This window comes from Nerophis ophidion, linkage group LG15, assembly GCF_033978795.1.
Source record: "Nerophis ophidion isolate RoL-2023_Sa linkage group LG15, RoL_Noph_v1.0, whole genome shotgun sequence".
NCBI lineage: Eukaryota > Metazoa > Chordata > Actinopteri > Syngnathiformes > Syngnathidae > Nerophis > Nerophis ophidion.
The window spans coordinates 24,574,346-24,591,506 of record NC_084625.1 but is presented as its reverse complement, the minus strand read 5'-3'; the positions used below and the strand labels follow the sequence as shown (position 1 = coordinate 24,591,506).

The 17,161-nt window shown below is 43.6% G+C and overlaps 1 protein-coding gene across 1 annotated transcript; it reads left to right on the top strand.

Annotated features, from left to right (window-relative positions):
- Window positions 1-38: 38 nt before the first annotated feature.
- On the top strand, window positions 39-16,376 carry fen1 (flap structure-specific endonuclease 1). The gene is made up of 12 exons (XM_061921903.1): window positions 39-182; window positions 4,598-4,698; window positions 4,790-4,892; window positions 4,961-5,063; window positions 5,178-5,241; window positions 7,666-7,775; window positions 9,633-9,769; window positions 15,382-15,448; window positions 15,518-15,649; window positions 15,717-15,868; window positions 15,942-16,056; window positions 16,174-16,376. Exons 2-12 carry the CDS (start codon window positions 4,617-4,619, stop codon window positions 16,249-16,251), a joined length of 1,143 nt encoding a protein of 380 aa, XP_061777887.1. The 5' UTR covers window positions 39-182; window positions 4,598-4,616; the 3' UTR covers window positions 16,252-16,376.
- The last annotated feature ends 785 nt before the right edge of the window (window positions 16,377-17,161 follow it).

The following is a 17,161-nucleotide window of genomic DNA, read 5'->3' as shown; positions in this document are numbered from 1 at the left end:
ACCAATCAGGATCCTGGCTAGAAAAAAAGCCCTGCTTAATCGAATTTAAAACATCGATAGAAAACGCGTCGCCCGTTTTACTGGTAGATCCCTCGATGGATAGATTAGTGAGGCCTTTGAGTTCATTCCGCGCGAAACCGACGCAAGTCCTCGCGGCACAACACTTGGCAGACGCCGCGACTGTAAGTACTTTGTAAACAATACAAGTTCATTATTTGGATGATTTTGAGGCGGTCGATTCGTGTCCACGCTGCGGGGGCCGATGCGTGTTTTTCCTCCGTGCTAAACGGATATGTTTGCCGAACGACGGGTTAGCTAGCTAGCCCTACGTACAATTGAACGCAACTCTGCGTGCAAAATGTGTTATATAATAAATGAGATGAGACATCCATCCATCATCTTCCGCTTATCCGAGGTCAGGTCGTGGGGGCAGCAGCCTAAGCAGGGAAGCCCAGACTTCCCTCTCCCAAACCACTTCGTCTGGCTCTTCCCGGGGGATCCCGAGGCGTTCCCAGGCCAGCCGGGAGACATAGTCTTCCCAAGGTGTCCTGGGTCTTCCCTGTGGCCTCCTACCGGTTGAGCGTGCCCTAAACACCTCCCTAGGGAGGCGTTCGAGTGGCATCCTGACCAGATGCCCGAACCACCTCATCTGCCTCCTCTCGATGTGGAGGAGCAGCGGTTTTACTTTGAGTTCCTCCCGAATGGCAGAGCTTCTCATTCTATCTCTAAGGGAGAGCCCCGCCACCCGGCGGAGGGAACTCATTTCGGCCGCTTGTACCCGTGATCTTATCCTTTCGGTCATGACCCAAAGCTCATGACCATAGGTGAGGATGGGAACGTAGATCGACCGGTAAATTGAGAGCTCTGCCTTCCGGCTTAGCTCCTTCTTCACCACAACGGATCGGTACAACGTCCGCATTACTGAAGACGCCGCACCGATCCGCCCGTCGATCTCACGATCCACTCTTCCCCCACTCGTGAACAAGACTCCTAGGTACTTAAACTCCTCCACTTGGGGCAGGGTCTCCTCCCCAACCCGGAGATGGCACTCCACCCTTTTCCGGGCGAGAACCATGGACTCGGACTTGGAGGTGCTGATTCTCATTCCGGTCGCTTCACACTCGGCTGCGAACCGATCCAGTGAGAGCTGAAGATCCCGGCCAGATGAAGCCATCAGGACCACATCATCTGCAAAAAGCAGAGACCTAATCCCGCGGCCACCAAACCGGAACCCCTCAACGCCTTGACTGTGTCTAGAAATTCTCTCCATAAAAGTTATGAACAGAATCTGTGACAAAGGACAACCCTCACTGGAAACGTGTCTGACTTACTGCCAGCAATGAGACATCAACGCAAATTATTCACTCCATTTTTGGGACATGGAAAGCCTCACACGTGTGTTTATGAGTGGAACGCCCTGAAAGCTAGCATCCCATTATCACTTGTTAAAGTAGCCATCCATCCATTTTCAACCGATTATTCCCTTTGTGGTCACGGGGGGTGCTGGTGCCTATCTAAGCTACAATCGGGCGGAAGGCGGGATACACCCTGGACAAGTCGCCATTCATCGCAGGGCCAACACAAATAGACAGACAACATTCATACTCACTTTCACACTCTAGGGCCAATTTAGTTTTGCCTCTCTTTAGGCACAATACCAATGTGAGCAATTTGCAAAATGCGATTGCGCATTTTGCAAATTTGTATAATGCGCAATCTTTTTGCAAATTGCTTCCAGCTATATATTTGAATAATGTGTGGGTGCATATTTTGCAAATCAATGGGCGCAAGTTGTATAATGCACAATTTGTATAATGCACAATCTTGTTGGCAATTTTGGAAATTGCTTCCAGCTATATATTGATTGTGTTGGAAGTTAGGCTACTAACCCTAACCCTAACCCTTGATGCCATCTACGCAGTGTTGGGAGACTGTTTTGCTGTTCTTCTTCCGTTCGATGTAGCTTTCTGTGCAGAATTCCGCAAATTCTTTTTAGCCATCCTCTAACCAACCATTTGCACGGTCGCGCCATTTTCAAACAAAATCTTGTCTTGCGATATGCAAATTGCTTGCGCACAATGGAAATGACGTATAATTTGCAAAGTGCGCGAGATTGGTGAAATGCTTACAACACCAATCAACTTATCCCCAGGTGCATGTCTTGTTAAATTAGATTAGTTGATATCAAAGAGGACAATGCAATTTAAAAAAGCCAGAAGGCTAATTTTCATCTGTAGTCCCCAGGCCATGATGTAATAAAGGCAGTAAAATTACAATTTAAAAGAAAAAGAAAAAAAAGAGAGAGGAAAAAGAAAAAAAGCACACAATACATATACAATATGTTAAAAAATAAAATACAACATCACAAAAAAACATTTATCAAAGCACCAAAACAGGCTCATCTTTTAGTACTCGCAGCTGTAGGCGTTGATAATAATAATAATAATGGGTTGTACTTGTATAGCGCTTTTCGACCTTCAAGGTACTCAAAGCGCTTTGACACTACTTCCACATTCACCCATTCACACACACATTCACACACTGATGGAGGGAGCTGCCATGCAAGGCGCTAACCAGCACCCATCAGGAGCAAGGGTGAAGTGTCTTGCTCAGGACACAACGGACGTGACAAAGTTGGTACTAGATGGGGATTAAACCAGGGACCCTCGGGTTGCACGGCCACTCTTCTACTGCGCCACGCCGTCCCTATATTTGAATTTTAAATTTTTTAGCAGTTGGGAGAGTGGCTGTGCCAGCAACCTGAGGGTTTCTGGTTCAATGACCACCTTCTACCATCCTAGCTATGTCCATTGTGTCCTGGTTAGCGCCTTGCATGGCAGCTTCCGCCATCAGTGTGTGAATGTGGAAATATTGTCAAAGCGCTTTGAGTTCCTTAAAAATAAAAATAAAAAGATAGAAAAGCGTTATACAAGTACAACCCATTTGCTTACTGAGTTCTACAGCTATACAAGTACATCATATTTACTTACTGAGTTCCACACATTTGCACTCCTTACTGACCTTACTGAAAGTGCTCCTGCGCAGAGGAATATAACATTTACCTCCGACAGAGCCTCGAGTAACACGCTCACAGCTGTTTCTTTGGCTGATGAACTCTGCCAGAGGATCTGGAGCCAATTCATGCAGTACTTTATAGGTGAGTTTTAGGTCTGCAAACGTGTGAAGACTGTCCCAGTTTAAAATACTGTGTTTTTTTGGAATGGCAAAGTGATGATAGTGCCTAGAATTTTGTATCCATAACCTTAATTGCTTGACAAGATTTCCAATGTTTTTTGTTATTTTTTTTAACTCTGACCAGCCTGAGACCAGCTGGTAAGGCAATAGTCAAAGTGGCTGAAAAGCATCGCATGCAAATATAATTTTGCACCTACAGTTGACATTTCATTTCAAAATGCACGGAAATTTGCAAGATTAAACTTGATTATTTTACACAATTTGCCGATATGAGCTTTAAAGGAAAACTCTGAATCTATTATTAACCCAAGATATGTATATTGACTGACGATTTGTATTCTTTCTCCATTAATGTGTATGTTGGGGTCAGATGATACTTTTTTTTGTTTTAGTTACGTACATGCCTACAGTTTTAGAAACGTTTGCACTCCTGCAACCAAGTTTTGATTGATTGATTGATTGATTGAAACTTTTAATAGTAGATTGCACAGTACAGTACACATTCCGTACAATTGACCACTAAATGGTAACACCCAAATAAGTTTTTCAACTTTTTTAGGTCGGGGTCCACATTAATCAATTCATTGTACAAATATATACTATATCAGCACAGTACAGTCATCACACAAGTTATTCATCAGACTATATACATTGAATTATTTACATTATTTACAATCAGGGGCGGGGTTGTGTTGCTATCAGCCTACTTCAGTCATCAACAATTATATAATCTGAGAAATTGACATTGTAACAGTGTAGGTCTCACTTCGTAGGATATGTCCAGCGAGCGGTGAACATAGTGAGCTCAGAAAACATAAAGCAAGTATATACATTTGATTATTTGCAATCCGGCGAGGTGGGATGTGGTGGGTGGATGGGGTTAGGCTAGGGTTGTAGCTGCCTGGAGGTGTTATTTTAGTGCGGTTTTGAAGAAGGATAGAGATGTACTCTCTTTTACACCTTTTGGGAGTAACATAGGACATTGTTTTAGTGAGTTTAGCAGCAACAATGTCTTTGGTGTGACCATGAAGGAAGAAAACCGTGTCATCTGCATACATTAAGCATTCAGCTTCAAGACAAACAGTGGGCAAATCATTAATATAAAGGCTAAATAAAAAGGGGCCTATTATTGACTCCTGAGGGACTCCAGAGGTTAGTCTAAGAGAGTCAGATCTGCAGTTGTTAATTGATACAGATTGTCTTCGATCATGCAGATACAATTCAATCCAGCTTGAAGCATTCTGAGAGAAGTTGAATTTTGAGAACTTGGTAAGAAGAACAGAATGATATACTGTATCAAATGCTTTTTTGACGTCCAAAAACAGTAGTAGTAGTACTAGTGTTGACAGTACTGTTAAAAATGGTAGCAACCATATAATTATTCATTGATTGTGTTTTATAGAGCTTTCCATTTGTCCACTATGGGAATTCACGGACTTGCCAAGCTGATAGCAGACCAGGCTCCTGGTGCCATAAAAGAGCAAGATATCAAAAACTACTTTGGTAAACCTATTAAGCATCATTGCTATACATTAATCATAAGGACGAACATTAAGACCATGCATTAACAAGCGTCATCATTGTTTTCTTCCAGGCAGAAAAATTGCCATTGATGCATCCATGTGCATCTACCAGTTCCTGATTGCTGTGCGACAGGACGGAAACGTGCTGCAGAACGAGGATGGCGAGACTACTAGGTATGGCCTCCAATAACAACAACTCTTACATTTCTCACTTTTGTGTGTGTGTGTGCTGCAACTTGCAGCCACCTCATGGGAATGTTCTACCGGACAATCCGCATGCTGGAACACGGAATTAAGCCTGTTTACGTGTTTGACGGAAAACCTCCCCAGCTGAAGTCCGGAGAGGTTAGTAGGCAGCGCCATTGTTTTTTGTTGTGAGCAGGAACCAAAAAAGACACCCAAAGTAATCATAATGTTATTCAATGCTAAAAAGGATCTAACTTTTTTTTTTGGCCTCAGCTGGAGAAGAGAGGGGAGAGGAGAGCCGAAGCTGAGAAGATGCTTGCACAAGCCCAGGAAATGGGTACAGTTATACAAATTCATATCCATCCATCCATTTCCTACCGCTTATTCCCTTTTGGGGTCGCGGGGGGCGCTTGCGCCTATCTCAGCTACAATCGGGCGTAAGGCGGGGTACACCCTGGACAAGTCGCCACCTCATCGCAGGGCCAACACAGATAGACAGACAACATTCACACTCACATTCACACACTAGGGCCAATTTAGTGTTGCCAATCAACCTATCCCCAGGTGCATGTCTTTGGAAGTGGGAGGAAGCCGGAGTACCCGGAGGGAACCCACGCATTCACGGGGAGAACATGCAAACTCCACACAGAAAGATCCCGAGCCTGGATTTGAACCCAGGACTGCAGGACCTTCGTATTGTGAGGCAGACGCACTAACCCCTCTGCCACCATGAAGCCCTACAAATTCATATTTTCACATAAATATTGACACAATGTATCCCGCTTATGTCGCCAACAGGTTCACAGTGTTAGTGTTAATACCTACATGCACCATCAACCGCTTTCCTCGACATTAAGTAAATGATTGGGTACCAGTCAAACTATAACCTGCTAGCCAAGGATGTACAGCAATTCATCTCAACAAAAAGAGAATCTAATTTAAGACATTTGTACGCACTTTCAACACTTAAGACCTTTAGCATATCAGTATGTGGGATTAAATTATGGAATGGATTAAGCAAAAAAAAGTCAAAGTAATAATATTATCTACTTTAGTAAACTGTTCAAACTCAAAGTGTTCACAAAGTACAAAAAAGAACAATCCTGATAAAAATATTGCACCTTATTAACATATGATAATCTTATTAAGCTCATAATGTGAGCCATAAATTACTTAACTATTTATTTATGACAACTTGATTTATTGGTATCTGATAATTATTGACTTATTCATTGTCTGTTTATTTACTGATTTATTTATTTATTCATTGTTGTGTTACATAATGGGTAATAACAAATGTGATACAAAAAGGGGTAGGATTAAATACACTCAGCTTCCTCATACTCCTTTTTGGTCATGCTGTTATAAGAAACTATAAATATGTGGTGTATCATATTATAATTGTATGCATGTTTGTAATAAACATACCATAACCATAACATTTGAAAACCAAAGTGTTCATTTCTGTGAGCAGTGTTCCGTTCTAATACCATCAACTAATCCTGGGCTGAATATCAATATGAATGAAAAAAGATGATTGCAAAGCCAAATGTCCTGTTGTGGGAAACATTTTGGCTTCAAACCAAAAGAGCTGCATGAACACGGACGAACTTGCAAATTTGTTGGAACGTAAGAGCAACAAAAAACAGAACAGACCACTTAAACCAGTTTTTCCAAGTAGTGGGGAGGAATTCACTTCAAGATGTTACATTTTTGTTGAGAGATGGAGAGTCCATTTTATATTTAGACAAAAAAAAACAATGATAAGTAAATGTATATTGCATTTAAAAAGGTTATTTGCATTATGTGTGATGATCACATTAGTGTTTTAATTGGCATTAGAATAATGCTGACAATATTTTCTAGTGGTAATAATTTGTGGGACAATATATCTTCCAGCAAAATTTATTGGCCCAGGTGTATTGTTAACTTCGCTATTTTCACTCAGCATTAAAATGTGCAGTGACTTCCTGTTCAGTGCAAAATAAGTGACACAATTAAAGCATGGCAGCACACCCATTGATTTTTTTTTTGTTGGCGAAATAAAGATTTGTGCATGTAAGAAATGTTTATTAAGGTTCTAGTCAACATATGACATGTACAATGAAAAATATTGTAATAAGGCAGGATTAGCGTCTACGAAACCACTATTTCTTAAAATGATTATTTATGTCTTTAATATTTGTTTACACATGGTATATTTTTTTATTTGTTATGTATTTATTTACTGTTCTGTTACAAACAGAGAACAAAGAAATGGGATAAAACTGCTATGATATGACAAGGGCTAGGGTTAAATAAGCACTGCTTCTTTTAGCTCATTTTTGGACACGCTGTAATGAAACAACTGGGAATATGTGACGCATTACATTGTAATTGTATTGTATGTATGTTCGAAATAAACTTAACAGACATAAACAGTAAAACCCGCTCCTCGTTTTAAGGTAGCTCACCAACTCTTCTCCTTGGTCTAACTCTAACTAGCAAGCCACCCCCCCTGCAAGACCAACCCCTGAATCACAGCTCAGAACCACACACATAACTCCATTTCAGAAAAGTCATAATAAAAACATTCACAAACGGAGGAAAAGCATGTCAACACACTGAACATAAGCTGGTTACGCTGTATTCTACTTTAAGACTAACAATGGGTTCTTGCTCTGATGTAGTTAGAGGATGTTGTTGTGGTTTGTGCAGCCTTTTGAGACATTTGAGATTAAGGGCTGTATAAATAAACATTGATTGAATCTTGTGTTGATAGGAGAACAAGAGAACATTGACAAACTCACAAAGCGTCTGGTCAAAGTCACCAAGCATCACAACGACGAATGCAAGAAGCTGCTGACCCTGATGGGAGTGCCGTACATTGAGGTTGGCTTTGCTTTATCAACGTTCACCTTTTTCCTTTAAGACACCAGAGCTGTCTTTGGGCCTGATTTACTCAGATCCAAATACCACATTCCTACCAGCATGTGCAAAAAATAGGATAACATGTACTATGAGTGGGCGTGTTGTGTGTGATCTACTAAGACTGTGTGCGCAATTGAAAAGTGGTGCAGAGAGCCTCATTTAAATGATGATTTTGCGTGCATAGAAGGCTTTTACCACTGAGACACTTGATCATTTCCTTCGCATTCATGTCATCATGCTTATTCTGCTTACACTTAACAGACGCAATCCACTTTGCACACATTTAGTAGATCAGCTTTGCGTGTGCTATCATGTTTGCACGTTTTACTACACGCAAACTTTTAGTAAATCTGAATTTTTGTGTGGCTATCATTGTTGGCACTCGGTTCTTATAAACAGCATCCTGGTCCAGGTCCTGTCATATAGACCGTCCTGGTCCAGGTCCTGTTATATAGATAGATGGTCTTTGGCTAGAATCTTTGCAGTAGGTCTTTACAGAGAGCGTCTTGAGCAGGGTGCCTAAACGTTTTGCCTCCAAGAGTCAATGCGAAAATGTGCCAATGTTGGTGGACCAAACACAGCAATGTATACCATACAACACCACAAGTGAAGAATTTAGCCTCATACCGCCATATATGATATATAAGGCAGTAGAGGTTGTCAGGTTCAATAGATGGCAGCTCAATAGCCTGTAAAACAATCTATAGATTTTATGGTAAAAACCCGGCAGCTCAGTCAGTCACCAGAACTTTAGTTTCTAAAATGACTGGAAAGTAAAAAAAAAAAAACAGTACCACTGTTGTTTTCACCACAGAATTATGGCGACCGAGCGGCTACTTTTTTACCTTAAAATCTACGTTCGTTGTTGTTTGAATATTGATTGTGCTGCATGAAAGAGGTCAGTATAAATATGTATGACATTTGGTGGCCACCCTTTTTCGGGCCAAACAAAATGACACAACATGCCAAATTTGGCCCGCGGGCCCCACTTTGTGAATCAATGATCTAAAGCAAGGGTGTCAAACATACAGCCCACCGGCCCAATCAGGCCCGCAAACTGGTTTAATCCGGCTCAGGGCTCTCGAGATGAGTTTGCTATGAGCTGAATTTTTTTAATGAAAGAAACTGTTGTTATAAATGTGTCCACTGGATGTCACAATAGCATATCTGTTAGGAAAGCAAACGGTTTATACCGGGGCCAAACAAGAGGTACACAGTAAAACGTGGCTGCAGTTCCTCGCCCTCAACCTACTATAAATAAAACGTAAAACCTGCCGTTTTACGTTTTCTGCTTTGAACACATTGTTCTTTGGCACCCTCATTGTCCCAAAATGTCTTTGTCAAAAAGGAGAAAAGTGACCACACTGTGTAACTCAACCCCCTTGAATAGTTTCTTAATTGTTCGTTGAGTTAGCACAGGATTAATAAGTGGACATGTCAAATGAGGTATTTGATACCTAGAAGAGTTTTTTTTATCTATTATCTATTTTGTATTTTGCTCAATCCCAGGAAGGACTGTGACTTAACATTTAATGGCTAAGTTAATTGTGTTTTTAAAACTGCACCATTTTTCCCTCAGATTTTTCAACTAACTTGAAGGATTTTGTCAAGAGCATTATTTGAGATTTGTACATTTTCAGAATGTGGTTGTTCTATTTTTGGACAGAGTAAAAAAAAAGAAAATCTGAAGTTGTCTTATTTTTAAGTTAATATGCCATTATTTTACCAGTGCGGCCAGTTTGGGAATAGATTTTTCTCCTCATCCCTGATCGATAAGATCTTTGGGCCCTCGGCTATAGTACAACCTTATGTTTGCAGGCTCCGTGCGAGGCCGAGGCCAGCTGTGCCGCTCTGGTTAAAGCGGGCAAGGTCTTTGCCACGGCGACGGAGGACATGGACGGCCTGACTTTTGGAACAAACGTTCTGCTGAGACACCTCACTGCCAGTGAAGCCAAGTAATGTCATTACACGCATCCTCCTTATGCTAGCACATTCAGGTGGTGGAATCTTTCAAAACATCGTACTTACATCGTAATGCTAGTATAGTAAATGTACTATTTTGGATGAAGAATACACAAGTGCTCTGAATATTTAGGACATACATTTGTAGGATTTGTAGCGGTACACACACAAATGGAAAAAGTAGGGGGGGTCTATATCGTAAATGATCAAAACATTTTTAACTATTCAAAATAATACAAGTGGAACCTCGGTTTTTGTGCAACCCATTTTTGTAGGATTGGGAACACATTTTTGCCTAAAGTTTGCCACAGTTTTTTGTATTGTCTCAGTTGACGTAAGGCCAAACATTGTGTGTGACAAACTAGTCCTTGTGCTCACGTATTATGAGGAAGAAAGTTACCAGAAAAAATATCCCACGCGTCAGTTCCTCAACCTCGGTGCTTTGTTTGAGTATGACCGCAAATATGGGCCTAAAGAAAGTTGCAAGCGACAACACTTTAATAAACGATGTGAGAAACACTACTGAAGCAAAGTAGAAAGGTGGCTATCTCCTCACCCCTTCCCCTCTTCGCCAACAAAAGTTTTCAGTAAAGATAAAACTGATTAGTACGTCATTTATATCTAAAGTGGAACTTCGATTGACATACTTAATTGGTTCTTAAACAGGGTTCATTAATAAAAAAACATTGTATATTTTTCATCATAAAAAACAAATTCCATATTTTTGAAATAATTTATGCATTTTGATCACAATATCAAACCAATATAACAAGGGGGTGATTCATCATTATTCTATTTATTAACAAAGCCTAAACAACAATGAGCTGAACTGTCCTCATTTGGAGCCGCCCTGCCGAGACACACACACACTTACAGAGTCAATAGCCCTTTGTTGTACTCAGTTTAAAATGACCAGAATCCTTAACTTTAACAGCCATGTCACTACAATGATAAGCATAAAACCTTATTTAATCTTCTTCGTATGCGGCAGAAGGGGGAGAGGAGAAGAAATGTTGACAATGTTTCAAACCACACATTACTTTCTCCATTGCTCTCTTTGAACTCATATTGAACTCGCAAAACTAGAAAAAAAAATCTAAAAAGATTAAAAACTCATTAAAAGTACACAACTGTGTATGAAACAGCACCACTGCTGTACTGAGCACCGGAGATTGATAAACCCGGCAGCCATGCATGTGCTGTCAGGCACAAAATGGGTGGATGAAACGTTGATACTCTGAGACAAGGTTTGGACACCCAAGCATATTTTTATCTGGTCTAGTTTGTAAATCAAAAGGTTCATACAATGAGTTGACTTTTTCTGCATATGAAATTAATTCTTATCAAATTTTTTTTGCAGCAAAAATTGATCTGATCTTCTTAGTCAGATTACTAATGAAAACCGAGGTATCACCAAACTGTAGGCCAGTGTTTTATAACCATATGGGCCACATAAAGGGCTGACAAAAAATATGTTTCTCAACTGTGGTCCATTTCAGCTGCAGCGGTACTTTGTTGTAAAACACCTTTCCACCACTTGGGGCAGTAATGACAATATCAAACTACACAAAGTCTGGACCTAGTCGGAGAAGTTTCTTAACTAAGGTGGTGAAGCTGTATTTTCTTTTGCATGCTAATTTTATTGACAGTCTAATTAAGAAACATTCATTAATAATTTAATTAATTTTAACACAACATAATTTTGAATTATGAATCTCCTCTCTGAGCTGCTACCTTACCGTGGTAGAGGAGTTTGCGTGTCCCAATGATCCTAGGAGCTATGTTGTCTGGGGGCTTTCATGCCCCCTGGTAGGGTCTCCCAAGACAAACAGGTCCTAGGTGAGTGATCAAACAAAGAGCAGCTCAAAGACTTCTATGGAATTACAACGAAATGAACCCAGATTTCCCTCGCCCGGACGTGGGTCACCGGGGCCCCGCTCTGGAGCCAGGCCCGGAGTTGGGGCACGATGGCGAGCGCCTGGTGGTCGGGCCTGTTCCCATGGGGCCCGGCCGGGCACAGCCCGAAGAGGCAACGTGGGTCATCCCTCCAATGGGCTCACCACTCATAGGAGGGGCCATAGAGGTCGGGTGCATTGTGAGCTGGGCGGCAGCCGAAGGCAGGGCACTTGGCGGTCCGATCCTCGGCTACAGAAGCTAGCTCTTGGGACGTGGAACGTCACCTCACTGGGGGGGAAGGAGCCTGAGCTAGTGCGCGAGGTAGAGAAGTTCCGGCTGGATATAGTCGGACTCACCTCGACGCACAGCAAGGGCTCTGGAACCAGTTCTCTCGAGAGGGACTGGACCCTCTTCCACTCTGGCGTTGCCGGCAGTGAGAGGCGACGGGCTGGGGTGGCAATTCTGGTTGCCCCCCGGCTCAAAGCCTGTACGTTTGAGTTCAACCCAGTGGACGAGAGGGTAGCTTCCCTTCGCCTTTGGGTGGGGGGACGGGTCCTGACTGTTGTTTGTGCTTACGCACCAAACAGCAGTTCAGAGTACCCACCCTTTTTGGGTACACTCGAGGGAGTACTGGAAAGTGCTCCTCCGGGTGATTCCCTTGTCCTACTGGGAGACTTCAACGCTCATGTTGGCAACGACAGTGAAACCTGGAGAGGCGTGATTGGGAAGAATGGTCGCCCGGATCTAAACCCGAGTGGTGTTTTGTTATTGGACTTTTGTGCTCGTCACAGTTTGTCGATAACAAACACCATGTTCAAACATAAGGGTGTCCATATGTGCACTTGGCACCAGGACACCCTAGGCCGCAGTTCCATGATCGACTTTGTAGTTATGTCATCGGATTTGCGGCCTTATGTTTTGGACACTCGGGTGAAGAGAGGGGCGGAGCTTTCTACCGATCACCACCTGGTGGTGAGTTGGCTGCGATGGTGGGGGAGGATGCCGGACAGACCTGGCAGGCCCAAGCGCATTGTGAGGGTCTGCTGGGAACGTCTGGCAGAGTCTCCTGTCAGAGAGAGTTTCAATTCACACCTCCGGGAGAACTTTGAACATGTCACGAGGGAGGTGCGGGACATTGAGTCCGAGTGGACCATGTTCCGAACCTCTATTGTCGAGGCGGCTGATTGGAGCTGTGGCCGCAAGGTTGTTGGTGCCTGTCGTGGCGGTAATCCCAGAACCCGTTGGTGGACACCAGCAGTGAGGGATGCCGTCAAGCTGAAGAAGGAGTCCTATCGGGTTCTTTTGGCTCATAGGACTCCGGAGGCAGTGGACGGGTACCGACGGGCCAAGCGGTGTGCAGCTTTAGCGGTCGCGGAGGCAAAAACTCGGACATGGGAAGAGTTCGGGGAAGCCATGGAAAACGACTTCCGGACGGCTTCGAAGCGATTCTGGACCACCATACGGCGCCTCAGGAAGGGGAAGCAGTGCACTATCAACACCGTGTATGGTGCGGATGGTGTTCTGCTGACTTCGACTGCGGATGTTGTGGATCGGTGGAGGGAATACTTCGAAGACCTCCTCAATCCCACCAACACGTCTTTCTTTGAGGAAGCGGTGCCTGGGGAATCTGTAGTGGACTCTCCTATTTCTGGGGCTGAGGTCGCTGAGGTAGTTAAAAAGCTCCTCGGCGGCAAGGCCCCGGGGGTGGACGAGACCCGCCCGGAGTTCCTTAAGGCTCTGGATGCTGTGGGGCTGTCTTGGTTGACAAGACTCTGCAGCATCGCGTGGACATCGGGGGCGGTACCTCTGGATTGGCAGACCGGGGTGGTGGTCCCTCTCTTTAAGAAGGGGGACCGGAGGGTGTGTTCCAACTATCGTGGGATCACACTCCTCAGCCTTCCCGGTAAGGTTTATTCAGGTGTACTGGAGAGGAGGCTTCGCCGGATAGTCGAACCTCGGATTCAGGAGGAACAGTGTGGTTTTCGTCCTGGTCGTGGAACTGTGGACCAGCTCTATACTCTCGGCAGGGTTCTTGAGGGTGCATGGGAGTTTGCCCAACCAGTCTACATGTGCTTTGTGGACTTGGAGAAGGCATTCGACCGTGTCCCTCGGGAAGTCCTGTGGGGAGTGCTCAGAGAGTATGGGGTATCGGAATGTCTTATTGTGGCAGTCCGCTCCCTGTATGATCAGTGTCAGAGCTTAGTCCGCATTGCTGGCAGTAAGTCGGACACGTTTCCAGTGAAGGTTGGACTCCGCCAAGGCTGTCCTTTGTCACCGATTCTGTTCATAACTTTTATGGACAGAATTTCTAGGCGCAGTCAAGGCGTTGAGGGGTTCCGGTTTGGTGGCCACGGGATTAGGTCTCTGCTTTTTGCAGATGATGTAGTCCTGATGGCTTCATCTGGCCGGGATCTTCAGCTCTCACTGGATCGGTTCGCAGCCGAGTGTGAAGCGACCGGAATGAGAATCAGCACCTCCAAGTCCGAGTCCATGGTTCTCGCCCGGAAAAGGGTGGAGTGCCATCTCCGGGTTGGGGAGGAGACCCTGCCCCAAGTGGAGGAGTTCAAGTACCTAGGAGTCTTGTTCACGAGTGGGGGAAGAGTGGATCGTGAGATCGACAGGCGGATCGGTGCGGCGTCTTCAGTAATGCGGACGTTGTATCGATCCGTTGTGGTGAAGAAGGAGCTGAGCCGGAAGGCAAAGCTCTCAATTTACCGGTCGATCTACGTTCCCATCCTCACCTATGGTCATGAGCTTTGGGTCATGACTGAAAGGATAAGATCACGGGTACAAGCGGCCGAAATGAGTTTCCTCCGCCGGGTGGCGGGGCTCTCCCTTAGAGATAGGGTGAGAAGCTCTGCCATCCGGGAGGAGCTCAACGTAAAGCCGCTGCTCCTCCACATCGAGAGGAGCCAGATGAGGTGGTTCGGGCATCTGGTCAGGATGCCACCCGAACGCCTCCCTAGGGATGTGTTTAGGGCACGTCCAGCTGGTAGGAGGCCACGGGGAAGACCCAGGACACGTTGGAAAGACTATGTCTCCCGGCTGGCCTGGGAACGCCTCGGGATCCCCCGGGAAGAGCTAGACGAAGTGGCTGGAGATAGGGAAGTCTGGGCTTCCCTGCTTAGGCTGCTGCCCCCGCGACCCGACCTCGGATAAGCGGAAGATGATGGATGGATGGATGGATAATTTTGAATTTATTTTTCGTCAGGTATTTATAAGTTCCTTCTTATGCAGTATATTTGTTTAGTACCTATTCTAATCAGCCTGACATTAGCCTATGGTTAAATAAATTAATAATCTTTGTGATGAACTAATAGTTTCATATTATTTGAGAATGTTGTAAACAGTAAGTAGGTTAGCTATAACTGTTGAGTGCGATTAGCATAAGGTTACTAAGTCAGTGTTATATGAGTGGGTCCCTCCGTAGTGGAAAAGTTGGGCACCGAGGTTCAAAACCCATGATGTAGACAAAGTGTAAAATATTAATTGTGGTGTTTATAAAGGATTTAATTGAATATTAATGCTGTGGAAGTACAATAGTAACCAAAATATAAGACAACCCCTCTTTTTTAAAGTCAAGCAAATACAATTTTTTATTTATCATATTAGCATGCATGACAGTTCTTGAGCCTCAGCTGTCTTATATTCAGGTAAACAGCAATTCAATATCGTATTTAATGCAATGAAAATAATGAAATGTTCATAGGAAGCTTCCAGTCCAAGAGTTTCACTTCACTCGCATCCTGCAGGACATCAACTTGACCAACGAACAGGTAAAGTCTTTTGGCATATATCCAAATTTCCCACTATGAGACCTTCTTCATACCTTGTTTCCCTTCAAGTTTATCGACCTGTGTATCCTTCTGGGCTGCGACTACTGCGGCACCATCAAGGGGATCGGCCCCAAGCGAGCCATCGACCTGATCAAGCAGCACGGCAGCATCGAGGAGATCTTGGATAACATCGATTCCAATGTAAACCCGCTGAACCTGGACCAAAAAAGATAGTTTGTGTCTGATGTGTTCTTCTGCCTGCACGTAGAAGCACCCGGCTCCGGAGGACTGGCTCTTCAAGGAGGCCAGGGAGCTGTTCTTGAAGCCAGACGTGGTGGATTGTTCCGCAGTGGAGCTGAAGTGGAACGAGCCGGACGAGGACGGGCTGGTGCGGTTCATGTGTGAGGAGAAACAATTCAGGTACGACACAAATGTCCTACGTCATCTTACTGTCTGATCCTCGTCTTGATGAAATAATGGCGCTTTCTTGCAGCGAGGACAGGATCCGCAATGGGTGTAAGAAGATCGTGAAGAGTCGCCAGGGAAGCACGCAGGGACGACTGGACTCATTCTTCTCCGTCACCGGGTCTCTGTCGTCCAAGCGGAAGGTAAAATAGTGTGGCTCCTGGAATCTCTGAGATTCAAAAGTTTGAAATTTAATTTCCCCAATCATAAAACTCCTGCTATACAGTCTAATGTTTCAATCATTTTCATGTCCCACGTAGGAACCTGAGGTGAAAGGATCGGCTAAAAAGAAAATGAAGACCGGAGGAGCAGGGGGAAAATTTAAAAAAGGCAAATGAAATATAACGAATCTTGATGTTTATCGACCCAAAATGACAACGCTTGACTTTTTTGTTTTTAGCTCATGTTTAAAGGGAGATGTAAATCTGTTTTCGAATAGAAGTATTAAAGGAGTTTTGTATCATTTCATTCAAATTATTAGATTTAGGTGACTTTTGTGTTGCTGTTTTGACAAATACAGCAATGTAAGTTATAGACCAAGTACTATATTTATTTTCAGCAAAGAGCTTTAGTCAACTAAAATATGTTCTCTGCTACCAACAAGTAAGACAGGGTAGTGTTTTGAATACATGATCAAATATAAATTCAATTACAGTACTTGTGGGTTTGGTCAATTTTGACTCGTTTGAAAATATTTAAAAACCACATGACTAAACCTATAGCCGTCAAAGCTTGTTATTATTTGAATACTTATCGCAAAACCCTGATATTGAAGCGACGTAGTTGATACCTGTTACATGCATTATATGAAGAAATGGTAGTTATGTGGAGAGATTGTATTGGACATTGTTTTGGAACAAACAAATGTCCAGAGACCATTAAGATTTTATGAAGTAGCTATTTGAATACTCAAATAACATCAGATTACAAACGAGAAGGTTAACGCTGCTACAAAAAGAAACAAGCGGAGTGAGAGGCAAATAACTTCTCCAGAACCTAATAGCCTTTGGGAATGAGTGGGCTTGGGGCTACAATGTCTCACCCTGGGAGTAGGAGGAAGATGAGCAGAGCACACTTTATTTGATTATAATATTAAGACAAAACCTGGAATGTTTTGATTAAGCATCGGACAGACAGTCACAATACCAAAAGAAACCTGTTTGAAGAGTAACTTTTGGCAAAGGACAAATGCAACATAAATTGGTGATCTCCAAACTTGACAGCAATCTTTGTCCTATTCACGGAGAA

Excerpts from the sequence above, each read along its gene's own strand:
- fen1 (XM_061921903.1), top strand. The coding sequence starts at position 4,617 with ATGGGAATTCACGGACTTGCCAAGCTGATAGCAGACCAGGCTCCTGGT. Across the intron at positions 5,064-5,177 it reads CCCAGCTGAAGTCCGGAGAG|CTGGAGAAGAGAGGGGAGAG; the intron begins GTTAGTAGGCAG and ends TTTTGGCCTCAG. Across the intron at positions 16,057-16,173 it reads CTCTGTCGTCCAAGCGGAAG|GAACCTGAGGTGAAAGGATC; the intron begins GTAAAATAGTGT and ends TGTCCCACGTAG.